Consider the following 26,505-nt stretch of genomic DNA (forward strand, 5'->3'; position numbering starts at 1 on the left):
AGGTGCTCAGGGACATGGTTAGTGGGGGCTGGGCAGTGCTGGGGTAACGGTTGGACTGGGTGGTCTTAAAGGTCTTTTTCAAACCAAATAATCCTGTGAAGTTTCCTCTGCAGAAAATGAACAGTCAGAAGTGGGGGGTCTGCACAGAATTCATTGGTACCCATTATGCTCACCTGATAATGATGGAAATACTCTGCTAGAGCAACACGGGAATAATTCTAATACTGCATTCAAAAGCCGTCTGGTTTTTGGACAAATGAAAATATTAGGTTCCAAAACACTTCTCCCTAACATAACTCTAATCTCTTTGAAAGTTTTAGAGGAAGTAATGGTACAAGCCAAGTTCAAAAACGAGTTTTGCCTCCATCCAAAACTGAATCACATTTATACTGTGCAATTTCTGAAAACTCCAATAAACCAAAACTAAATACCTGAGACAAGCTGGGAACGGTGAAATCCAGGAGGCCCAGGCCATTGCATGAATACATTTCTAGGCCCACAAGAATTCTTGCCACAGGATTTTGTCCTTCATGGTTATTCTAGGCAGAAATTAAAAATGCACATTAACAAACTGGGCTTTTTGCAAGCAAACATCATTAAGGACATTAATTGAGATGACAAGCTCATAGTAATGATGTTTGAAAAGTTCAATTTGCATTAAGCAAGTCTCCTGCTCTTTGTGGTGTCCTTAAAATAGGGGATTTTACGGATTGATTTCCTTCTATTACCATTCTGAACTACTACAGTTAAACATTATAAAACATAGCAGCAACACAACAAAGGTAAACTCTATCTATCACCGAGGGATTCTGGTGCAATAGACATCATAAAATAGGAGGATAGCAATAAAAAATGTCCAGCTTGCTAGGTTCACATTCCGTGCAGAAAGAGACCACAGGAAATGCTGATAGAAAAATGTACTGTATTTATGAAACTTTGAATGTAGCCACTTCATTATTTTAAATGTGTGATTTCAAACCCAGCTTTGGTACAGCCATCACGTGCCAAACATCCCCAGAATTGTTCTTGGCAGCTAGAAACAGCAGGGGGAGTTACCAAGTGCCAATGTGAGGAATTTGCTGGGTTGTGTAAAGGTTTATAGGAACTACAGACGTGTTTGGACACTATTCAAATATAGGGATGAAAATGCTCACTGATCATCTCAGTCATCATTAAATGAAGTCCTGAATTTCGTTTTAACTGTTCAACAAAGAGTTTCAACACCATACAGGATTGCAGAGAACTCATACCTCCTCCTCAGCCCCCAGTTGGTGTTCGATCTGCTGCCCATTTAACTGTTTCGCTTTCACCCACGTAGCGATGATCTGCTGCCGCGCAGCAACAGGCACCACTTCACTGGGGGGAGCTCCAGTGGGCACGTTCAGGGCAAATTCACAAATCTGAAGAGCAGGAATTAAAAAAGAGTGAAACGCAGGAGAAAGGCGGGAAGCTCTTGGCATGGCACACACGGTCCATTGTTACTGTAACATCACTGCCCCTGCATTTCCACGCCTGACAACATCGCCAGGAACCCACTCCCCAGAGCCAAGGCACGGCACTCGCCCAGCCGGGGAGGGATGGCAGTGAGCATTCGGGGGGCCCTGGGCTGACGGGAACTGTAAAAGATGGCAGCAGCTTATTTCCTGCAAAACCCCCTGGCTTAATTGATATGATGGTAGTCTATGACAGCAGACCACAAAGGGCTACAAAATGAGGGCTTTGTACCTCTAGGGCAGCCCTGACATCAGGAAGTCCCCTGGGATCTACTGAAGACGACTGGATGACGTTTGCTTTTTCGTGCTTCTTGGCCGCAGCTTTTCTGCCTCTGCCTGTTGCTGCATCTGTTTCGTCCTTCGCAGCAAGCTCTGGCTTTGGAATCCAACACAGGATTAAGCCCCGGGCCAAAGCATTACACAACATAAAGAGAACTGCCGTGCTTCTGCAGGAGAGAGCAGAGCGAAAGCGCATTCTGTGCATCAAAATGAGAGGAAGTAACAAAGGCAGTAAACATTCCTTGCAAACCTAGATTTATCTTAGAAAGCAAAATGATGGATGTTACAAAAAATTTTCCTGGGGGAAAAGCAGTTAAATGGTTAAATGTACAAAAACCCACAACCAACTTTTGTGTCTCACATCCTATTTTGTCAGCTCTTCCTATCACTGAAGTTATTTCCTCACAAAAAAAAAAAATCATATTTATATCAGGCACATTTAAAAACTGATTTTTTCATCAGTGGGCTACTATGCATGAAAATAACAACTATTTCCTAAAAAATTAAACTAGGCCAAACCCCTCACATAAAGCTATTCATTTATTACACCGTGTTACTCCTCACACCCACCAACCACTAACCTGGAATTCACCTTTTTTTAGAAACCACAACCAGCGTGATGCCCAAGGGATTACTGCTGACACCAGCCCATGGAAGTACCAGACTCCACAAGGTCCTTCCGCCTTTCTTCCCCACTCCCGTTACAGCAGCTCTCTCTGCTGCTCCTCCCAACACTCTGTCCGGTGCCGAGGTCACCGGCAGTAATGGGTGAGATTCCTGGGATTTGGCCCCCCACTAGGCTTTCCCCTGAGCATCTCCTCTGTCACAGCCACTCACCCCCCACCGCATTTCCTACAGACAGGATTTCTCGAAAGCACCGTGGAGTTGTGTCCCATTGGCACTGGGTGCACAACCCCTTCATGGTTTTTTCCTCTTGGATTTCGGAACCACTAGTAACCACCTCACTCTGGTCAGAAACATTTAGAGTGAACTGTATTTACAGCACAGGCCCACGCCAGAGCAGCTGACCGCCAGCACAGTCCAAGCTGTGCTGCAAATGGACAGCCAGGGAACGTCCCTGATCCTGCTGACTGGCCTAACAAAGTGTTATCGCACATGTTGCTGTTCCACAGTGAAGAGAAATTCTTATGGCTTGGTCTGGAGCTAACATGGCCTGTAGTGAACAGTAACAAAGAACAAACGGAAAAGATTACAGGAATTTTCACACTGCCAGATTCAACTTATCTTCTGACTGCCTGTATATACCAGAGACCTTCTCCCACCGCTAACAGCCAGCAGTAAGATTTTCACAGGAGAAAGTGATTCACAAAGTTTAAAACATATTTCCTGGTTTAGAAGAAAAGAGCATGTTCCTAAGCAAGCATCCGCATTTACCCGTTGTACCCAACGGTCCTGATGGCTCCAAGAAGAGTCTGTAGACACTCAATGATCTCCCTCTGCCTTCCCGAAGAGATAAGGTGTCTGTTGTAGTTCAAGACGCACACCACAGCATTGTGAACAATCCAGGCTTCATTCAGTTCTTTTCCTATTTCGGCTGCACGCTGGAAGTTGTCCATAGCATACCGAGATAAGCAGTCTATCCACAGACTACAAAATTAGGGTAAAGAAGCTGTTATTTCAAAAATTCAGCACTAGAAGGAATTACATCATAAGGTTAAATATGCAGCAGAATATCTCCATCAACAACAACAAGTTGGTATTTACTCCTCGGTTGCATTTACTACGTCTTCACCCATTAACAGACATTTACGTGGCTGAGATGACGACTCAGGAAAGGAAACAGCATCAGTGCAGAATGGATAGCCTCTGGCACTGGAACCCTATGAGCTTAAAAACAGTGGCTGTAGGTCCTGCTTCATCCACGTGGTTCTTCCAAATGCACGTGTGAACCCTCACACCACTCCAAACCGTTACATACCCATGACAGGGCCGTACCCGCAGCCAGAGCAGGTAACGCACTCCAGTGCCAAGGAGGCACCTCGCTAACCTAACGACGACACACGCTCTCGCCCTCGGACATTCCCAGATGTTCTCAAGTGCCAAAGCAGTTCCTAACAGAACAACACCTTTCCATAGTCTATTTAATAACTTTCAATGACTTCCTTTCTTTTCTGGTTTCTTTAGTTTACTATCAAGATGTACTGTTACTTAGAAAAAGCAGCGCTGAACGCAGAATGACCGCTCAGAAGGGCCGTGGTTAAGGCACACAGCCCAAAGCACAGGCTGGTACAGGCTGGTACTGTGTCAACAAGGGTGCAGGACACACCAGACCCAAGTGCTGTTTTCCCATGAGTTTGAAATCTAAGTGGATAAGCTGCAAAGCCACTTAGTAGGCAATTTTGGAACAGAATCCGCATTGTCTTTGTCCCTGGGTTCTGCACGGGTTATACTTTTTCCCGTTTTAATGAACATTTGCAAGCAGACAGTGTGAGAAACATCACTGAACCTGCAGACCTGGGGACAGAACTCTGGCATCCGACTCCCTCAGGATATGACCAGTGCCACAGTAAGGCTGAGGTCAGGCATGTGAACAGAAGGGACTTTGAACACCACCTTCTCCTTGGCGAGAAATAATGCAGGATCAGAAAAGCTGGTACTCGCTATGTTCTGTTCCCACTCCTCTACGGTGACTGGCTGGAACAGGCTCGTTTGCACAGTGAAGCAGTTTGCTCTGGTATTCAGGTACTCACACTCCAGAGTTATCTGAGCTCTACAGGAGACAGGTTTCTTCTGCTTTGGGGAAATACCTCTTTAAATATAGATTTTCAGGGTCTAAATGTCAATAACACAGATTTAATAGTTTTTAAGGTTGGGATAGTAGCTTCTCATTTCAGAGACATAAACATTAAGTGAAAGATACAACACACTCTCCAGAACGACTGAAAACTAAAAAAAAATAATTCCAAACGATGTGTTCAGATTCCGTTCCCATCCCCTGGCTCCCTGCGAACATGAACTGTCTGGTGACAATGAGTTTTAGTAAGAAGAAATAACTTTTGCAATTGTCATCTGTGTGTGACAATAACACCCTGTTGGAGTTCCCTGGTCCTGTGATACATTAAAGGAAAGCACCTGTATGTTTTCCACTCTGGATCACTTTCAGGAAGATGTGAAACATATCCTGGGCGAGAGTGGCTTGTCTCTTCGGGAGGGACCGCACGATCGTTCAGCTCAATTCCCTGCAATCTTAACAGATGCACAGTTGCCTGGAAGGATCACAGAATCACAGACGGTTTGGGTGGGAAGGAAATTCAAAGTCCGCCCAGTCCCACCCCCTGCCATGGGCAGGGACACCTTCCATAGCCCAGGGTGCTCCCAGCCTCATCCAGCCTTGGGCACTCCCAGGGATGGGGCATCCACAGCTTCTCTGGGCAACCTGTCCCAGTGCTCCCCACCCTCTGCGGGAAGAATTCCTTCCTCATCTCCCATCTCAATCTCCCTCTTTCTGGTTAAACCCGTTACCCCTTGTCCTGTCACTCCCTGCCCTTGGAAAAAGTCCCCCTGGGCTCACTCACCTCAAAACTTATATACTGAGCATGAAGCCTTATGGCATGACATGCCCCTTCGGCCAGTTGGGGTCAGCTGTCCTGGCTGTGTCCCCTCCCAGCTCTTTGTAGAGGAGAGACTGGGATCACAGGGGCAGTGTGAGAAACTGAGAAAGTCCTTGGCTTAATGTACACATTGTTTGGCAACAACTAAGCCCAGGAGTATGTTGTCAATGTTCTTCTCAGCACAAACCCAGAACACAGCTTCATACTGGCTACTGTGAGGAAAATTAACTCTGCCCCAACCAAAACCTGCACATCATCACCTGCAGTGACAAACCCCCGCTGCTACAGTTGGTTTCACACAGTATCTTGATACAGATACTTCATGAAACTACTTTCCTTGGCTCTTGTGGAAACAGACAATAATTAAACTCAAGCTTCCATTGCTTTGAGATTTAGACATGAACTTGCACATCAGACCTCGCTGGATGACACCAACAGGAATGGCAGCTGTCTACTGGGATTTACCTCTGCACTTATGAGCCTGATTTCTGCTAATGTTCTCAGTAAGTGTCTTTCAAAAGAGAAGGATTTAGCAGGCAGCGATGATTCCCCTGGTAAGCTGTCACCTCGATCAGCATCCATCACAGCTGTACTGCCTTTATTCGCCTGTGCTATAAAGCAATCCGTCCAGCCATTGTTATTACCATGTAAATCAGAAATAAAAAATCACTTTCATTTTAAAATTTCAAAGTTCCTACAGGTTCGGAAATCCACAAGGCAGGTAACAAGTACCGATCTGTAATTATTTCACTCCGTTATTGTTTTCCATCATACAATTTCTTGCCCTGAAAAGCTGTCCTTCCCAGGGAGTGCCGAGGGGTTGGTTACCTGGGATTCTGCTGCATTTGCGCAGAAACTTCAATACTTGGAGCACATAACTTGCTCCAGACACAACAAGCATACTGACATCACAAGTGCAGATGAAACCCGTGGCCTCCAGTGCAACTGTCCTGTGGCAGCGGGAGTGGAGTGCTGGCCACCGGGGCATGGCTACAATCGCAGTGCTTAAATCACAGACACTGACTTCCTGGCACCACACGGAGCAATGAAGAAAAAGATAACATTCTTCTTCTTTGGTTTAGTAAGGGAGAGAAAGAACCCAGATTATTTCAATGCAGCACAAGGCAAGAGCTGCAACAGGGGGTCCCTCTACGCTGTTGGCCAGCAGCGGGTCTGAGGAAAGGTGGAAGTAGGACACTTAAAGCTACTTCTTTTCCTGGCCTATCTTCCCAGGTTCCCAGCATCTGCGTCCACCAGGATGTGCACTAGAATCGCCTCCATTCTTAAAGCTGAGGTTTACAAACTCCCAAGCAGAGTGTAATGAAGGGAATAAAGGGTAAACCATGTTACCATGTGAGCCTCACACAAAGGGACCGATAAGCCCTTTTTCCTCAGGCAGTTCAGTACGGCAGAGCTGCGCAAGCCGGAACTAGGTGACACAGGGAATGAACCTGCTTCCTCAGGCAGGTACATCTCGTGTCAGTAGGTTCCTTTAGCACTGCTGAAATGCTCCTGAAGCCAAAGGGTGGTTTCAACAGCAAAATGTATTGACAGATTTCCAGCTTTGGAGGTAGAAAGAATATTCCATGTGTGCCAACATGTAGTGACAGGCAAGAGTCTCAGGGAACTTTGGGAAGGGGAGGGAAGAAAAGAATAATATTTGCTGACTCCTTGAAGTAACTCTAACAAATGAGGAACAAGTTCCTCTTACAACATTGAAAACAATCTCCTCACTTACCTCGTCTGGGGTTTGTTACCCTCCTAAACAAATTATCGTCGTAGCAGAGACAGAACCTGCAGGCTGCGCGGCAGACGTCCCATACCTCCTGTGCTCGGGCAACTTTTGCCAAATCTGCCCAAAGCATAATTCTACCAAAGAGAAAGCACATGGAAAGTTACTTCATAAGCAGGATCTTCCGTGCTGCAGGATCACCAAAAAGATCATGTCAATAATGATGGACATCCTAAACGAGATTCTAAACCTAATAAAAATTAATAAATGGAAGAATTCTCAGCAGCAGCAAAGACAACAGTGCTGCTTTATTAACTGAAAACACATCTCCTCGGCATATCACGAGTGGGACAAAACTCTTGGTTGGGATAGTAACTACACCGGAATTTCAAAATGTGTGTGACACCCCTAATTATCTGTGTTATAAACTAAACTAAAGATTTCAAAATGAGTGTTGAGGATTTCAAAATGAATGTTGAGAATTTCAAAATAAGCTTTGAAAACAGTTTGGATTTAGCATTTTTTTAGAAAACAAGTTAAACTTCATCACAGGAATTTCTGGTCCAGCAAAACAAGAAAACTCCTCTGTTTCAATAAAGAATGATAAAATGATACACAAATAGTCAAGAGAGATGGACCCTTCCAACTCTCAGAATGGACGACCTCGTTTGTCGACAAAGCGGTCGCATGAGAGGTGGTACAGGGACCTAAAAAGAGACTTCAACCATTTCAACTGAGCATCAGCTTATTCAGCCTCCCAACCTTATCCGCTCGTCCCTCCGTGTTCAGTTCACACACGGAAAAGGCGAGTTTGTGTGCGCATGAGCACGGAGCAGGAGCAGCATGAGGTCACAGCCACGCACAGCCTCAGTGTAACGCCCTGCCCAGAGTTACGCAGCACGAGGTCACAGCCACGCACGGCCTGAGCGTAACGCCGTGCTGAGTTAAGCTCGTGCCCAAATGCCGTGCCAGCTCTGACCAGGCCATCAGTGTCCTACAGGCTGTCACCGAGTAACTTCACAGCTCCCATACGAGGTTTCCCATTAGAGATTTCCACGCAAGACAAGAGATGCTGCTTTGCCCACAGGAATTACCTTTCTCGGTTGTTTTCATTTTGTAAGAGTTTCAAATGTTCATCAACTTTCTCCACGCTTTTGGTATGATGTTGGGCTCCTGCACAGAGGCAGCTGATTTCACTCCTACTTTTACCTGCAGCAACTTTGCACAGAAAAGAATGAAAGGTAATTTTTAAGTATTAGAGATGAGAAAATCCATGTGAAGTCTCTGCAATTTGATCCGTAATTACGGTCTGAAACACTGAACTCCAGCTCTTTTTGCAGTCCTCCCAGCTTTCCCCAAACCAACCAACATGAGAAACCCACCCCCCAGAGCATCTGTCCTCTTGCTCCTGCACCTGCAGGTACAGCTTTCCCATACGAAGAGGCAATACGCTGGTTCGGCTTGCGTGTGGCTACAGCACCCTTGCCTTCCGGCGGGACAGGATCGCTCTAATCAGCCTCAGCAAGAGCACACGCATGAAGCGGTATGTGAAGGTCTCTCGTGCTGAATTCTAACACTTACCCAGACAAACATTTTCAATCAACACTAAGGTTTGTTCTTTTCGTTTAATTCGGGAATAGTGACTGGGTTTACCACTCAGCAAGACACTGGGCAAAACTACTACACAGAGAAACAACCAACACAAAGTTACACAAGAGAGGAACAAGCTGGGCCTGCAGTAGAAGGTTACTCCAGCGGTACAGACACAGCAAAAGGTCGTTCTTTGCAGTGTCATGGCAGAGAGGAGCAGCTCCACGCTAGTGCAAAAATAACCTGATGGGACTGGGCAAGCCAGGAAGTTTGCACACTCCCCTGACTGCACGCGATGGCCCCTGTCGGAATGTGGGCTGGGGAAGTGTTCATTTCACCTCAAACTGCCCAACAGCGGCAGCAAATCCAGTATTTTGGCTCTCAGTGTACACGGAAGCAGGCTTACGCCCAGTCACTGTCAGGGAAGGGGGGAAGGCACAGAGCCTTGGCATTCTCGGTGAGCAAGCGGCACAGGATGAGGCCCCACTACCCAACTACACAGGGACCAACCGGCCAGAACGGCCTAACGTGACACGTACCGACGGGGTGTCAAAGGCAGCAGAGCAGAGCCGGGGATTAAAGGCACCGTGCTCTCTGGGTACAGCTCTCACTAGTGAGGCCAGCACATTCATCCAGAAAGAATGAAATGCTGGTGCCCAGTTATCTACACACATGAGAGGAAAACATAATCCCCCAGTGCGACGCCCTGTCCCACCTGTGTTTAACAGCACAGCTGTGTGCACATTTCCTTACTCCTTCAATAAACGCGGGCAACTTGTAAGGCTGAGCGTCACGGAAGAAGCGAAGCACTCTGTGCTGGATTCAGCCAGGAAAGAGTTAAATCTCTTTACCGTGGCTGCTAGGAAGCTGTGTTCCTGCATGCAGAGAGCAGCACTGATAAGTTCTTAGCTGGTGCTGGGCAATGCCTGCACCAGTTTCAAGGTCTTTCTCTGCTTCTGATACTGCAGCTGCGTTCCCAGCTCTCGCGGTCTCGCTACAGACAGTGCTGGGACACACAGTTCAGGCACCTGACCCAAACTGACCAAAGAAGTATTTCATGCCATAGTACATCATGCTCAGGGCAGAGGCCAGGAGGGGAGGGGGATTTGTGAGAGCGGCTTCGTGGTATTTTGCTAGCCGGAGTTAAACCATGACACACTCCCTCTTTAATGACAGCCTTGGGACAACTTCCAAACCAGAACTGTACAAACGTGTCGAACAGAGAAAGTACTATACCAGCTGTAAGGTCATGATATTCCCACTCCCTTCGACGGCATCTCTAGGAAGGCTAGTGGGGAGTAGGATTCATTTGGAGGAATTTGGGATATCATTTTACAGCTGTCAACTCAAAATTAAAGAGCAAGCAGAGGTCCTCGCATGTTTCTAACTGCCTCATTGCACAAATACAATGCCGTTGTGGTTAAACCCAGCACAAATGTCTTTTATCACCTTCAACAATGTATGAAAATGTTTTCCAAGAACACCATTTTCACATACTGTAACGTCCTGCACAAAGGGAGTGGCTGGTGCTGTAAACAACGCTCATAAGGCTTCAGTTGATGGAGGCTGAAATGAGAATGTGCAAGGGAAGCTCTCTGGCCTGGCTGCAGAGAAGGCATGTGACTGCACGGCCTCCCACAGTACGGACAGGCTGCCTGGGAGGCTACAGGGCACCTCTTGTAGAATTCCCTTCCTCCATCACCTCTGCCCTGGGAATACCCTGAAGGTACTCAGAACATTACTTAAGTTAGACACACACTTGCTTTATCGCCAAATAAGACAAACCAGTACAAGGAATCTGGTGCTTGTGTTCCCTGTCCACTCCTTCACAGCAGCAGTACAGTCCCAGCCCGAAGCCGTCTGCAGCACGAGGAACTTGCCCATTTACAATCCGTGACTCAGAACGTAAAGAATTCCTACTTAAATCTCTGTACAAAATTCAATCTCTCAAAAGCCAGGTTTTAGAACAGAAAGGCAATTACAATATAGAACAAAAGTGCAATATTGTATGTACTTAACACAGAATATTATGGGGTGAAACTTCTGAAAGCATCACTGCAAACTGGCGCTGGGTGAGAGCCTCCAGGAGCTGCACAGGGTGACAACAGCACCACAGCACAGCTCACAGCCCACTACAGCACATCAGCAAATTCAGATGAATTCAGAGGGGAAAACACCACCTCCTCTGCCCACGTGACCGTATAAATCGGGGATCCCTAATCAAATCGATAGGAGCTTTGCCACAGAATCCAGCAAACTGTCCCTTCACTGCTTAGCAGCAGCCTCTACCTGTTGCCACCGGATGCTACAGCCACCATCAGGCCTGTGCAAAGCAGCCAAAGGAAAGCGTACTGGCGTTTAGCCACCAGGATGCACGTTACCTTTCAATTCTTTTTCACTGTCAAGGACCGTTTGAAAGGAATCAGGAGCCAGTGCACGACCTGCATTGACCAGAAGGGACCGCTTTTTCCTCACATCGCCCTTCTGCTCCCCCCTTTTAGCCTACATAAAGAAAAGAACTACCTGTTAGAAGGTTCCTTGTTATTATATTCCTGTTTGTATTTCTTATTTACCGGACATAACAGAATGCAGGTCACAGAACTTGGTACTACCAAAAAATACCTCCAGGAATTGTGTATCTCACACACCCTTCTACAGGACTATTGGTTTTGGAAGTGGCTGTAGAACTGGGGTTGCTCCTGCCATGAACACACCAAAGGAAACACAATACAAAGGCCTGTTCATGCTCGCCGTGGATTTCTCTGTACATCCCTCAGTGTATAACCTGTCACTGTGTTAGGCTTTCCTAAATAAAGAGCAGTAGTTATCTAGAAACCAAACCAAAACCAACATGTCCCTTGTGCAATAACTAGGAATTGCTACAAAACAGAAAAAAACCCCAGTGCACTCAGAATTAGCCAAAATCAGGGGAGGTGCAAGGGCTTTGTTTAACATTTAACCAGGATAAGCCTGCATGGAGCTGCATGAACACCAGGCAAAAACATCTTCACCTTCCTTGTCTTAACAACAGATACACCACATCACCAGCAGCTCTCCAGCACCGGTTTTAAGTTCAGCCAACACATCTTAATCTCCGAAACTACCCCCACGTGGTGCACAGCTGAAATTTCTTTGGCCAACTAACCATCAGCTGCCAACATGATCTTTGTTCAGGTGCTGAGGCACCGCAATCGAGTTAGATGGAGTGACTCTGAACAATGACTACAGTGTGACTTGAGATGATGTTACTCGGCTTATCTCTAAGTGTGACATGGTACCGGTTTCCCTCAAAGCCAGCTGAGCCCAGGATGCGGAGCTCTGGCCACCGCGCCCCTCGTTAATACAGCACTGGTCCATGCAATGACATCTGAACTGTTGACAATTATGAGTAGGCTTCATTTTTGATACTATTTTTGCTAATAACATCCCCTGTCTCCGCAAGAAATAAGCTTTGAACCGGAAAAAAACTTCTATCACATCTTTGGAGTGGGAAGCAGTGCGACAACGCAGAGGGAATTTGGAGTTTCTCAAGCCAACCAGCCAACGCCAGTTTGCTGCAAGCAGGCTGCTGCTGGCCCCCGAACACGCAGCGCTACCAGCCAGCCACTGCCCCAATGCAGCACTCAGCGAGCCCAACGACTGCAGCTCTCGCCTCTGCTCACCTGTTTCAGCAGCACCACTGCCCGGTCCTCCAGACGCTCGGGCGATGGACACAGCACAGCACGCAGATGGTTCAAAGTCAATCTCAGATGCTCCTGGCACTGCCCGCTGCTGCTCAGACGTGCAGCCTTCCGCACGTGCTCCACAGCAGCCTCCATTCGGTCCCCATCCTCCTCGACACGAGCTAGCTCCACATGAACTTGGCAACGCAGCAAAACCAACATGCTAAGGAATACGGGTTTAAACATAAACTGTTAGAATGAGGCAAACCAAAATTGTTAGACCTAAATTACCCCAAAGTGGAATGCAGTAAGTGACTCCAGCATGGAAACAGGTATTCGCCTTTGACTTACTTGGCGCTTTCAGCTTCACGGTCGTGCCTTTTTAGTGAAGTTACTTAGAAAGTGTAACTGCACTTTACTTCCCTTAACCCATGAGAATCAGGGCCATGAGGAAGCAGCACACCCTGTGCACTAATGCCATGGTTTACCTGAGCTTTTTCGCATTAGCAGGACTCTTGCAGTACCACACGGATGCTAACCGGGGCATGCAGGTCAAGTGAACGGACCACAGAAGTATTTATGAGCTCCCAGAGAGAGCCTGAGGCACCACTAATGGCCACTTCTGGTAAAGCTCACTCTCTGGTCGTAACTCGTAGGTAGAAGCTGACACTCCTGAGGACCCGGCCCCGAGCGCAGGAGCTCACCACTGTGAAGATCTGCCTCCCTGTGTGCGGGCACATCACCGTGGGCAGTCTGTGCCCAAACCTGCCGAAAGCGCTCGACAGAGTCAGCGTGTTCCCTGCGAGGACCGCAGGGTCTCCAGGCTTGGGTACACTCTGCTCCCCACCCCTCGCCTGCCCCGGGAAGCTGCTCGTGAGTGTGAGCGCTGGGAGCTACCTTACACAACTTCCAGGAAGAAAGGCAAAAGGAAATCAGATAAATAAAAGCCATGCTGGGAAACCAAAACAGAAGGAACGTTCCAAGGCTATCAAACGTCAGGCCGGAGACCTGAGTGAGCAAGTAGTGCCGTTCCCTGCTGACCAAAGTAGGTACAATCAATGCTACATCAAAGCACAGATGAAGAGAGGCACATGAACAGGGACAAGTGGCTTCATTCAACCCCTAGTGACAGTGCCACCGTGGAGCTGGGGTTGGGTCTACTGGACTGTTAGGAATATACGGAGAGCAAAAGCCAAGACCTGACCCGCCACCTTGCATAGAGAAACGCTCACCACCGACATTCAGCATGAACACCAGACACGGACTGATCCTGCACTTTACAGGGAGAGCTGAGTAACAGTATAGTAATACAGCGTAGTGCTTTTACACGTGTGTGTATCTGTGAGAGCGGCTTCATGGTATTTTGCTAGCCAGAGTAAAACCACGACCCTTCTTCAGGCTCCTCTTTCCTTTTTATGCAACTGAAAACCGGCATTTCAAAACCACTGAAAATCCATTCCTCACCTTTCTCTAATACTTTTCTAAGAAACCATCGACTGCTCTGCTCAAGCGAGTCTGTCAAACGCACCTCGCTCTACTACAGGAGTTGTGCCCCTTGCTCTCAGCAGCCAGCCTACATGTAGGTCCACACTTCACCGAGTACCACACACCAAGGTTTACGTCGGCCGTGATGCTTTTTAAAAGCGATTTTTAACTGTATGTTTTGAACTGACAAAAGTGACGTTATTACAAGACTCTCAGCCCATTCCAACACAGTTACTCGTGCTGCAGCTGTGGAATCTTCTCACATAACTTTGATTAACTGCAGCATTTTTCAGTTCCTGACAAGTTTCAGTATTTGCTCCAGGCCACTAACAGGGTGGGATTTGCCTGAAAGGAGCCTCTATTTACATGATTAACGAGGCGATGTCCGCAACACACTGACGTGTATTTATTACAGGCTAGTGGAAGATTTCAAAGCCATGTAACATCACAGAGCTTGAGCTTTTCAACACATTTGATGCCCCATCACCAGACCTTTCCAAGTACCAACCAGCAACAGAGACAGCACAGTCACCTGTCAATCTCCTCAAGGGCATCAGCCATGGCTGCCAGGGGCTTCCGCACACACTGATGCAAACTGTGTTGGAGCAGTGGGAAGCACACGTTCCACAAGGTTGTGCACACAACCTGAATCACATCTGGATCTCCCAGCTGAACAATACCTCAAGGCTTGTTACCAGTTCCAGCTGAGCCTACAGAAATGAGAAACTCATTAGCATATATTGCATTTTATGAATACAGCTCCTTAGAGGTTCCTCCAAATGTTACTCTAAGGGTTGTTCCCAGCAGAAAGCAGCCCCTCCGTCAGCAGACTCCACAAATTTCTTGTGGTTTTTAAATAATTTCTTTAATAGATGCTTTTTTCCCCAACAGACATTGGTCCCTAAGGAGTGTTTCTTTGTGGTACTCTACACTGCTACTACGCATTTTGGGCAGAACTCTGACAGCTATTCCCCTTCCTTATGATAAAGAGAAATTGATAACTGAGAGCTATTTGTGCATCCAGGAGGCTTAGCCTCTTTTGATTTTATATTAAGTTACAAACACGAGGTAGGAGAGGAAAAAAAGAGCTATGACGAATGGGATTTGCGATACTGACAATTAAAGTTGGTCCCTATTAAACAGGAAGCAAATCCTTACCTACACTAACTGGGACGTGATAATTATTAAATTCTCTTTGGTGGTTGTGCAATTAAAAACAAATCAAATTAAAAACTCGCCAAGTGCAGACACTGCAGTAGGAATATTCAGAAATATCTAAATACCCAACCACCCTGGTTTGTAGTTAAGCACTATTTATAGTCTTTCACATGATGAGGAATTGATGATTTTTTTTCCCCACAAGGAGAATGGCATTTCTGAATCCTCAGCTGAGAACAGCCTCAGGCAGGAGGAGGTTTACGCACTGACGCTCGCCACAGCCACAGGGCAGATTTGTACTTGCCACGTCAGGTACCTGAGGTGTCTCTAACAGCTGTTCAAGCTGCTCACTGCTGGCACCCATCGAGTCCCGTCAAGAATACTGACAATTTAGGCTCCTCCTTTTGCCAGTGGGAATTACGAGTGAGTCAATTGACTACAGAAATCTACGCAACTCCTCCCCAGCGTGACCACTCCTCAGGAACAAGCTGCATTTTTGACGTACAGATCTGTACGAGGTCGTCCGTAACGTGCAATAATAGTCAAGTTGGACTGGTTGATCCTTATGGGTCCCTTCCAACTGGAGATATTCCATGCCACCTCCCTATTCTCCATTCCTACTCTATTCTAACCCCTCCCTAAAACGTAAAATAGGAAAACAGGTAGGTGTTGCCTTTGCACACTTCCAGGCTACTGTCCTTACTCTGGGAAAGCAATGTGTTATCGGCCCTCAGAAGGCAGACAGTACTGGAGGGAGGAGAATTCCACTGCTGTTCATTTTTCCCTGTTTGCTTCCTGGCAGCCCAATCAGAAAGAACGTCAAGTTTAGAAGAATTTCTGATCAGTATCATGTAATTAAGACACACAAGTCCAATGCAACTTTCCACGTTTAACTAATTACAACAGTAACTTGTCTCTAAATGCTGAAGCACCTACCTCAGCAACTCCTTTGGTGTAGATCACGTTAGTGCCAAGTTTCTTAACTTCATACTCACGTTCCAGGCATTCTATTTCTATGAGTTTCCCTTGCTCCTATGAAGTGTGAATATACAAAACGCTAATTTTAGTAATAAGGAAGGAACACAATGAAGATTAAACCTATGCAGTTGCCCTAACATGGCACCGTCCTCTTAGTGAAACCCCCTCTGTGCTAGCTCAGAACGGAAGCAGTACGAGGCAGCAGCGGTCACTGCCTGGACAGCAGTTAACCACCACTTCCTCAGCCGAGGCTGCAAAGGAACTTCGGGATTTTCAGGGCTTTCACTGACAGACTCTGCAGTAAGAAACCAGCGCACCCTTGACTCTTCCTGCACTGCAGTCCGAGTCCAGTTCTGGCAGACTCTTGCTCACTAGTAGTATTAAAAATGTACATGCTTGGAATCCCCCAGAGCTAGTCTCGCAGAAGGGATTCATCACCTTTTGAGTGAAAAAAGGTTAGATTTTTAACACACCAGGAAAGATCTGGCTATTGAATCATACCAACTGTTTGTACAGATCATCTGAGCTACTTTGTGTTTGGTTTCATGAGGTGCAGTAGGGAGAGCCAGACAGCATCTCCACTCATGGTTCGTCAAGAACCATCACCAGATCACTCAGCGTGACCTTCGTTCGTTCAACAGCTGGGAAACAGATGAGAGCTTGGAAAAATGAGATGAACGTAGAACTGCCACTGTCATGTAAGGACCAATACATACGGGGCTGGAACGCGTGTTACAGCTGAGCAATTGGCCAGCATTTGGCAAGAGGCAGGGAAGCGGCACTCGGTGCAGCCTCCCCTCACTGCCCCGAAAGGTCAGTGCCCAACAGCAGGCAGCCCGCATCCGCCCACCTGAGGGGAGACACGGAAACAGAAGCAAGGTTCCGCTGCTGCCCCGCAGAAGGGGCATGGGCTACTACGGCCCATACAGGTGCTGGGGTGAAACCCTCGGGCATCTTTCACCTGGGGGATCTGAAGCACTCCCAGTGCCGTGCTGCAGCCCTGAGGAGGGTTTTACATTTGCAGGGAATCTTCCGAGAAAATGGGCCTGAAGCAGACACCGAGGATAAAAACAGTCAGCGAGGGGAAGTAAAACGCACGCTGCAAGCAACTCAGAGTGGGGCCGTTGTGAGAAATCTGGAAATACTTTCTGAAACCTGTTTGGCAGCTTTTGCCACTCGTTTCCTTACATGCGCATTTCGGATTGCTGAGAACCTGCTCGTCACCACAACCGGGCACTTTTCACATGTGAAAAGATCTTCTTCTCTTGGGTCTTATTTTCCTCTGTTCTTTTTTCTCCTCTTGTCCTAACTATTATTATTGTTGTTATTATTATTTCTTTTTAATTATTAAACTGGTTTTATCTCAGCCCACGAGTTTTCTCACTTTTACCCTTCCAACTCTCCTAATCCTCCCCATACCCCACCTTCTGCCCTTACACCTCTCTGGTTCAGGAACAGACCGCTTTTCATGTAATCAGTTACGTTAATGAACGTGTAACCATACGGAGACGGCCGGAAGATCACGGAATGCTTCGGAATATTTATGAAGTGTAACCATAATGGGGTGGGGGTTGCAGACAACCCAAAACTAGAGTGCCCTTAACGTTAATACTTACAGTAAGCCCAGCTCTCTTCAGATCAAGGATACAGGCACGTGCAAGCTCAGTGCAGTCCACTTTCATGGAAAAACGTGCCAATTCCAGAATCAAAGGAATCCTTCAAAAATAGAAAAAACATCACCTCAGAGAATCCAATACTGCTCTTTTGTGGAATGAGAAGAACACTGCATCAGAGTAACTGTGCAATAGATCTGCAAACCTGGAACTCATCCAAATGTCAGGGGACATGATTATACTAGCGATGCTTATGGTTAACAAGGAAAAAGGAGACAGGTTAAAGTTGGCTACGGGAAAAACCCAGTGATGTAACTGCTGGAAGAGAGCTCCATTTAGTCTGCATTCCAAAATTATGCTGAAGAATTGGAAAGGGTGCCAAGAAAAGCCAAAAATCAGGTCTGAAAAGCACTTGTTCATTCTAAGGCCTTTTAACAAATCCCATTTTATCAAGAAAGGGCTGTGGGAAGATTTAATCCTGTCATCCAAATGGTTCTAGGGAAGAAGATATTTAATCTTGAGTTCTTTGGTAAAGCCTAATAGGACCTTTGTCTTTGTTTAAGACGATGTAAGCATTAACACAACACAAACTTTGTAACTAATCACAAGCTCATTCTCCTCACGGTGAACATGAATTTGGAGACTGCAGCGGCAGGATCAGCTTCAGCATCAACTTGCACAGCTGACAAGTAAAACTCACTTGACACCAGGAGGCAATGCTGGGGGTCCATCCCACTGTCTCAAAAGCACATACACAGAATTGAGATGTGCGGCAGCATCACTGGGAAATTCATGTGTGTCCCACTGCCTGCAACACAGTGGGACTTGATCAGGATTTTTCATAAGAAGTATTACTGCATTCAAAATTTGAAATAACCTCCCGAACTTCAGAATGGGTGGCCCTTAGTCCAACGGATCAGTGGGATACCCGGACTTTGAAATACCAAATAAAAAAAAAAATCAAGTCAACAAAACCTGCTTCAATATGCCGAGGAAGTCACTCGGAGACAGCCAGATACAAGGCACAGAGAACATTCCAGCACAAGAATTAATAGTCCAGACAGTAAATATAGTTGCAGAAGCAAAGACCAATGGTCTGCAAAACTCCCTTCCTATAACGCCAACATAAACTAATCCCCGTTACTTGGAAAAGAACTAATTCTTTTAAAGTGATGAAGTGATGAGGCATTGGGAAAAAAAAGGTCTCATTCTGAAGTCTGGCTTTCAAAAGTTTTATGCCTCTGCAAGTTTAAGACGCGTTATGCTTCCTCTCCTTGCGGTTCATGCATCATGTTTCAGGTGTGATTTCCCCACCTCCTCTGTACCCTTTTATACACAACTTGTGTGCTGAACCACAACCTCTTGGAGACAACAATGTCTCTCAGTCTCTGTAATTCCTTCACCGGTGTGTATCTGAGCAGCACCCCGTCCCCACGCTCCCCAGAACCTGCTCACTTCCCAGCTGAGGCTGTTCTCTGGACAGGCCGCACAGCCCCTACCCAAACTGGTGTTACAGTTCTCCTTCAGAGACACGGATCTCTGCAGTGGGTTTTGGTACTGGCATGAGGGATGCCAGAACCTGAGCCCAGCTCTGTAACATCCAGCACTGAAGTACAAATGGAAGGATATGTTAATACTTACAATTTTAGCATCTGCATTTTGTAAATAACTGAAAGATGGATGGAATTTTGTATTTCTTTCTCTACCTGGGAAATATCCATTAGTTTGTGATACACCTATGAAATAACAATTTCATAATTAATTGGCTGCGTAAGCAAACACAGGAGAGACATGAAAAGGGATAAAATAAAGCAGGTATGTTGACTGCAGGCTTTTTCATGGACTTCAGGAGCAGCAAGGCTACAACAATATTCCCTGCTGTTCTGCATAGATACCAAAAAGGTTGCTGAGCAGAGCTACACGGATTCTCACAGAGTGAGGATCAGAATTACTGGCAGAAATCTGAGTGTTGAACTAACATCTGAGTTAGAATTCTGATTAATGCCTGTTCAGCAACGCATCTCGATAGAACTCGTTCTGACATCAGCTCATCCAGCTACGAGACAGGAGCCCTCATCAAACTGATCTGTAACTATAAATACATATAACAAAAATATTATTAAGAAGTTACAACAAACTGTAGTTACTTCAGTGTAACTGAGAGTTACACGTCACACGTGTGCACACCAGCTGTCCCGACTGCCTCACACCGAGCGCCCACAGCGGTCAGTACGGACCAGGCTGCACTCAGCAATGGGGTTGGCAGGACTGAGGCATGCTGCTCCCAAAGCACCCAGCAGTGCGGGTCATACGCCTGCAGCCCTGCTGACGCCGCTTGAGCACAGTTGAAGAGCTACTTTATTCTGCTGTTTAAGGCCACTGTCAAACAGCTTTCTGCAACACCACCTCTAAGAAATACAGAGGTCATTCTGAAGTTGCCTAAAAGGCACTGCTTCATTAATGTGGCACCTCTGGAAGGCTGTGTATTGGTTCTCTTAACCCAAAGGGTAGAGAACTCAATATGATAAACAAAAGCCCTTGAAGTGCAGAGATAGGGGAGGGGACAGAAAGAGACGACAGGCAGTTCAGCAGAAGGAAAGCAAACACGACTGCATGCAACTGCCAAGGTTTATCTGCCAATTTCTGCTTGTGACACATTCAGCTTCAGCCTCTGATTTCCCAAATTAAGGGCATGCAAGAAACATGAACTACTGTCATATGCTCCAATTCCCAGAGCTGTCTGTAGAGGTCAGGTTGGGTCATTTAAGTATTTATCAGCATGAGAAAAGTCAAAAGACGCTAGAGATGCCCTCAGTGGCCTAAGGCAGGGTAAGTTGCATCCACTACACCTGCTGTGTTGATAGCAATGATGCCCAGAGTTTTCAGGGTTAGCACCAGCTGTCCCGCCGATATTACATGGTAGTAAACTAACAGGGAACAGCAGGCTGCACTCTGGCTTACACTATCAAACCACCCAAGCTGTAAAAAACTCTGCATAAGCACTGTATCGTTTGGTTGCTCACAAAACTCAAACGAAGGAAACAACATGTTTAACAATTATAACTGCTCTCATGAAATGCAGAGAAAGCTCCTGTCCTACTGGGAGTTTAAAGTATTGTAGAGCATTACCATTAGAGAAAATATTTGGGAGTATTTATCTGGAACGTCTTCCTTAATGAAGATTGCTGCAGTGGACGAAAACTCTTTCGCTTCTTCCAGCTTTGAAGCATCGATGAAGCACTCAAGTAAATTCCTGCAGATCAAATAAATATTTGTCTTAAATAGTCAGTAACACTTTCTGAAACAATTATTTATTTCAAGAGCCTCTCCACCTTCAAGGAATCACTCCTGAGCGGAGGAGCAGCGGTTAGTGCCGTAAAGCACTGACTCAACATCTCAGAGATCCTCTACGTCTTTGCTGAGCCCAGAGACAAACAGCTGTTAATGTACATATACTGCAGGTCACAACAAAATCTTGGAAAAGGAGGTTTTTGTGAAGAAACGTCAGCAGGGCCCCTGGAATTAAAATGATTCATTATCTAAAGCTGTATAAGGAAAACATTTCTGTGAGAGGCATTCTAAGAGTCTCCCTCAGCTACTGGAAAGGCCAGGATCCCAAAGCCATGGAGCAAAAGAAAACGATTCATGTTGGGAACTGCAACCTATTTATGGACTTTTCAACACGTCATTTGATTTAACTGAAAAAGAGGCTGCAATTCCAGGAAATAAATTAACAACAACAATAATAAATATTTTTAACAGCACAAATCTAAGTACCATTAGTTTCCTGACACCGTGCACTCGTCATTCCCATCAATGACTGTAGTAGCACGTGTGGGGCAAAACCTGAGGCGTGCTATTCCGCACAACCTTCCGCACACTCCACAGCATGTTTTGTTACTTATTTTTTTATTTATAAAGGAAATGCTGCACAGCAACAAACCACCAGCCACAGAACGAAGAAATAGCAAAGTTCACAAAGAGAAAGGAAAAATCTGTGGCAGAAGTGAAACAAGAAGTGGAACTGTCTGGAGAACAGCAGCAATATCCACTGCTAAGGATTATGACTAGAATTACTAATTTCAGTTCGTGTAAATGACACTAGACATGCTTTTCAAAAGTCCACATGCAGAAAAACCTATGTATTTCCTAAATAAAACATGAAATTGTCTGCCAAGCATCAGTTGTGACAGACAAAGGTGGAAGGCATTGTTATCCAACCTACGTTACTAACCAACCTACTATCCAACGTTACTACTATCTACTACTATCCAACGTTACTATCCAACCTACGTTACTAATCTCTTCCCTAAAAGTTATTAGACTTTTAATTCTAAATATTTTGCATAATACTTAAAGATATTGTGAGAATTCACCTTGTTGGGAGGTTTAACACTCAAATAACAATCTGTTTTCCTTCACTAATTCCCAGAAAGAAAACCTGTTGGTTTAAATCTTAATAGCATTATTTATGCAAATTATTCTCCTTTTCGTAACTTTTGGGCTCTTATTTTGCATAAGACTGGTTAAAAAAGACCTATTTCATTTATGCTTTGAGACATCAGGCCAAGCAGCATAGCCAAAGGAGCAGGGACAGCCTTTAATTTAATACTGAAGAAAACTGGATATAATACTAATTGGAAAGGAAAAAGCTTGATCTAAACTAATGACATGGGTGAGACGCACTCGGTACCACGTTGTACATGAAAGCACGTGACTGACACAAAACCCACATCACTGCTGATGACAACCCATCTCTGTGTTCTTAACTGCTGTATTGGTAATACAAATCCTTCTTTCGCTCACTGTTTTTTCATGACATTTCAGTTCAACATACAGTTAAGGGCTAACAAGGGGAAAATGTAGTAAGAAAGGTAACTTAGGTCAATATATACAAAACCTGCATAATGAAGAAGGAGGCAATTAGAAAGTATTCTGACTATGTTCTCACAGCCTTATCAGGTTGTTTCTTTGTCTTCAGGGATCAGAGGACAAGAGATCATTTTTTATCTATTCAATGGTTATGTTTCTTTACCTGCAGAAAATAGTTCTTAGACAAACTCATGTTTGTTTCCTCACTCCAAAGGACCGCACACAAGCCAGGACTCCAACGCGCCACCCCAAGTGACTGATACTTCAGACGGAGCCTCGGGCCTACCTGCCTCTACCACTAGGGTTTTAACTTCAAAGTAAATATTAAAATGAAGCACCTTTTCCATTAAGTGTACATTTATCTATCTTTAAGAAGTTACTAATTAAGCTTTCCACAATAAACATAGCTACTAAGTTACCAGTGAGATACACCTCATTAAAGACCACCTCAGGCAGCAGTCACATGTACAAGAGGCCTCGCAGAATGCCCATGTAAAAAACCCACAAACTTACACCATGAGTTCTGCTCTCCATTCTCTGTCTGGCTCTTCAGCTTGGTTTAACGCTTTAACAATCTGAGCAAGGCTGGGAATAAGGCAATAGCGGAACCCAGGCTGAAGAAATGGCCTCACAAGTTGCCAATAAAGAACTGAGGCATTATATAGCAAAAAATAGTACCTGAAAAACAAGAATCAAGAATTTAGTATTTCATGGACAGAGATAAACATAAAAATACAGATGGAGTATTTTAAGACACTTGGAAGAATGAAAACTGACACCTTCCCTGTGTTTACATGAGAACCAACCCTGACTGAGAACAGCAGTACAGCACAAGAAGAATGCGATAACCTGTGCAACTACGCTCTACCCAGTAATTAACCACTTAAAATGAGCCAACATGGTGCTCTCCCCCTGCACGGTGTAACTATAAAAGGAGAAGAAATGCTCAGCAATACCTTCAACCCTTAACCAGGCCGGTTCATCCCATCTGTGTCAGACAGTTCATTATTTCGACGTTGCTGCAGCAGGCACAGCAGCTACAGGAGTGCAGTACCAAAACGGAAGAAAAACCCTCAGAAGCAGAAAAACCTCCAACACCACAAGCTCAGATTTCCTAGTAAAATCTGAGAGAAGCAACTACGAAAACCTAACCCAGTCCCATTCCTGGGGTTTAAAGAGTTGACCCTGTCAGTGGGGCCTACCTTCGATCATGGGTGGCAAACTCTATGGCCTTCATGAAAAACAGCACAAACTGTTCAAACTCCTCCTAGAACAGAAAACCCAACTGTTAATGCAGTTTGAATATGGCTGTTGTAAATCACATTATTTTCTTATGTCAGTATGTTCACATCTCATCATTTCTATTTTCAGACCAATCTCAAATAAAACAGGCTGCCATAGAAACCAAGTAACTAAATATCAGTAGCATTGCCTACTATGTTCTCCTGATTTCAAACTTTAGGATTGTACTTTCAGTTCCTTTCCCTTCTGCCAAACTTTAATTATCAGGACTGAAATTCTCCAAAATGGCAAACGGGAGGTGGAACCGGATGGCCAGGAAGGAGGTGACGCCAGCCTGCTCTCTGTCATGAGACAGAACAGAAGAGCTAAAAACTCCGGGGGAGTTGGGACTGATTTACTGGACTCTGGGACTGTCATAGGAAGGCTACCGAGTAATGAGTGGGAACTCCTCAGATAAAGAGAAAACTAGGATGAAGAGCCCGAGAGGTATTAGATACTACAGCGGGAAAGTTACGCTGGGCCCTTCCGAACACCAGCATGTTGCTCAGCTGACAAGGATTCCTCGGGATGGGAACCAAAGTAAGAACAACTTTGGCTGCTCTAGGTGAGTGACGATGCCTAGTCAAACAGCACAAGACGGCGTGCCACTCCTCTTTCCATCAGTGGTGTAGGAGCACAGCAGTGCAAGAGACATGCAACTGGTACAAAGCCCTTTGCAACCACAGCACAGGGGGACCACGCTTGTTTAACGTACAAACATGAAACTGGACATTATAAACCACTTCTCATATGTGCCTCTGATGAGTTGTTCTGCACCTGCACTCAGAGACAGCATCGATCATGTAAGGGGGAAAAGACTCCAGCTTGAAGGTTCATCCAAACATATTATTCAAAGAAACTACAGCAACATCTGTCAGGGAAATATGTCACCATGAATAACAAACATCTGGTAAGGCCACTTTCGGGGTCAGATATCACTGGCCAGTTACCACAGCTGACTGACCACATATGGCAGAAAACAGACCCCATGCCACAGTCAATTCTGCAGGAGGCAAAACCTGCTCCTCTGGTAGGGACGCGGGGCAGGAAGAGACAAAAGCTGCAGAAGCAGATGTATCCTGCTAAGCTGCTACCAGAAAGCTTCATCCCAGTTCCAACAAGCCACATGCACAGCATCGCACGGCCACACACCATTGGCCAGCAAGGTGAGCACGCTGCCAGACAGAAACCAGCCCCCAAGCCTGCAGGGGCCCTTCAGTCCTCCACTCCCAGAGCCTGTGAAACACTTGGCATGACCCTGAACAGAACTGGTAACTGTCTTACCAGTCATCAGTCAATTTTGTCTGAAAGTACCACACTGATGTGAAAAGGGAAAAGGTTAACGTTCAAACAATGCACTGTCAGCAAGGTTTTCCATGCATTCTTTTTTCCCTCCCCAAAGTATCTGCAATGCCAGTCTAATTCAGCTTGGAAGTTTTGTTCACCCCCAAACTACCCATTAATACATTTTCCTTCATTTTTCCCACGGTTCTGATTAAATTCCTGCATTTTAGATGACTAAAAGCAATGCATAAAAATCTAGGAAGAAATAATCTTAAAAACTGGCTTAATATAATGCAACCATCATCATTGCTCACCAAATTATCTGTGGAGAGTGGAGTGTGCAGCTGGCCTTGGCACAAGTACGCTCTGCCAAGAAACTGGTTCACAGGAAACCTTCCTTTAAAATACATCTGCAGACAGTCACTGCTCATCTCCAGCTCCCCCAACTGAGATCAAAAAAAGCATTTGCATATTTAAATAATGCAACAAATACTTCATTAAGAATTGTTAGGTTTGCAGAATGCTTGCCTGCTCAAAGTGTACCACCCAACTGCACGCCAGCCTGCAAACAGCATCTCAGGTGTGCGGTACAAATGCACTGAGGTTCATCAGAATGTGAAGGAATACTTTCATCATTGCAAATGTGCAGAAAAACAGCTCCTTTGTTTAACAAAGCCCTTCAGTCGCTCAGTCACAGCAAATGTTCCCTTGTTCCATCCCCACTAACCGGATTGTTAGCATAAAGGCAACGCTCTTAGTAGAATTCTTTTTGTTAAAGGATGGCTATTAGCCTACAGGATTCCAGGTGGATGTCAGTGCTGCACCCCAATTTTCAGACCACAGGCAGAATTTGAGTGGCCTGCAGCTTGGGAAAGAAGAGCTGTATTAGAAACTGTCTGCTGGAAATCCACTCACTTGTACCCAGAGATTGAAAATGAAAAGATACTTCAAAATTCAGAACTCCTATCACACCATGTTTTATAGAAGTCGGGGCAGTTAGCAACGATCTTTCATAATCAGAATGCGACCTCAGTAGGGACCGGTCTCAAACACATTTTCTTCAGCCATAACCAAATTGCTGATGGTAGTTTTCCATAACAAGAAATATGGTATGGCATCTTATTTTACATCACCATGGGATACCTGGACATGGTGGTGGGGTGGCCCTGGCTGGAGGAAGGTGCCCACCAAGTCACCCTGTCGCTCCTCTCCTCAGCTGGACAGGGGAGAGAAAATACAACACAAATAAAAGGCTCGAGGTAGGGACAGGGAGCGCTTATTCAGCAGTTCATTATGGGCAAAACTGACTCAGCTTGGGGAAAAATTACCTGATCAGTCAAAATCAGAGTAAAAAGAGAACTAAAACCAATTCTTAAAGCACCCTCCCCTCTACCCCCCTTCTTCCCAGGCTCAAATTCCCTCCGTGGGGTGCCATCCTTCAGGAGCAGCTGCTCCAGCCTGGGCCCCTCCTGGGTCACCAGTACTGCCAGCAAACCTGCCCCAGCC

General features: G+C 45.7%; 1 protein-coding gene across 1 annotated transcript in view; it reads right to left on the bottom strand.

Annotated features, from left to right (window-relative positions):
* The window catches only part of CFAP46 (cilia and flagella associated protein 46), a gene marked incomplete at its 3' end in the record, with an annotated part of 67,348 nt that overhangs the window by 39,416 nt on the left and 1,427 nt on the right, over window positions 1-26,505 (bottom strand). The window contains 19 exon segments of the mRNA XM_010154339.1: window positions 432-539; window positions 1,251-1,400; window positions 1,726-1,939; window positions 3,168-3,380; window positions 4,866-4,999; window positions 5,810-5,955; window positions 7,083-7,213; window positions 8,171-8,294; window positions 11,048-11,168; window positions 12,329-12,551; window positions 14,346-14,490; window positions 14,493-14,523; window positions 15,908-16,003; window positions 17,566-17,665; window positions 19,204-19,298; window positions 20,692-20,815; window positions 22,948-23,112; window positions 23,637-23,701; window positions 25,314-25,445. Coding sequence (XP_010152641.1) covers window positions 432-539; window positions 1,251-1,400; window positions 1,726-1,939; window positions 3,168-3,380; window positions 4,866-4,999; window positions 5,810-5,955; window positions 7,083-7,213; window positions 8,171-8,294; window positions 11,048-11,168; window positions 12,329-12,551; window positions 14,346-14,490; window positions 14,493-14,523; window positions 15,908-16,003; window positions 17,566-17,665; window positions 19,204-19,298; window positions 20,692-20,815; window positions 22,948-23,112; window positions 23,637-23,701; window positions 25,314-25,445 — 2,517 coding nt within the window.

This window comes from Eurypyga helias, unplaced genomic scaffold (genome assembly GCF_000690775.1).
Source record: "Eurypyga helias isolate BGI_N326 unplaced genomic scaffold, ASM69077v1 scaffold6626, whole genome shotgun sequence".
NCBI classification, from domain to species: domain Eukaryota; kingdom Metazoa; phylum Chordata; class Aves; order Eurypygiformes; family Eurypygidae; genus Eurypyga; species Eurypyga helias.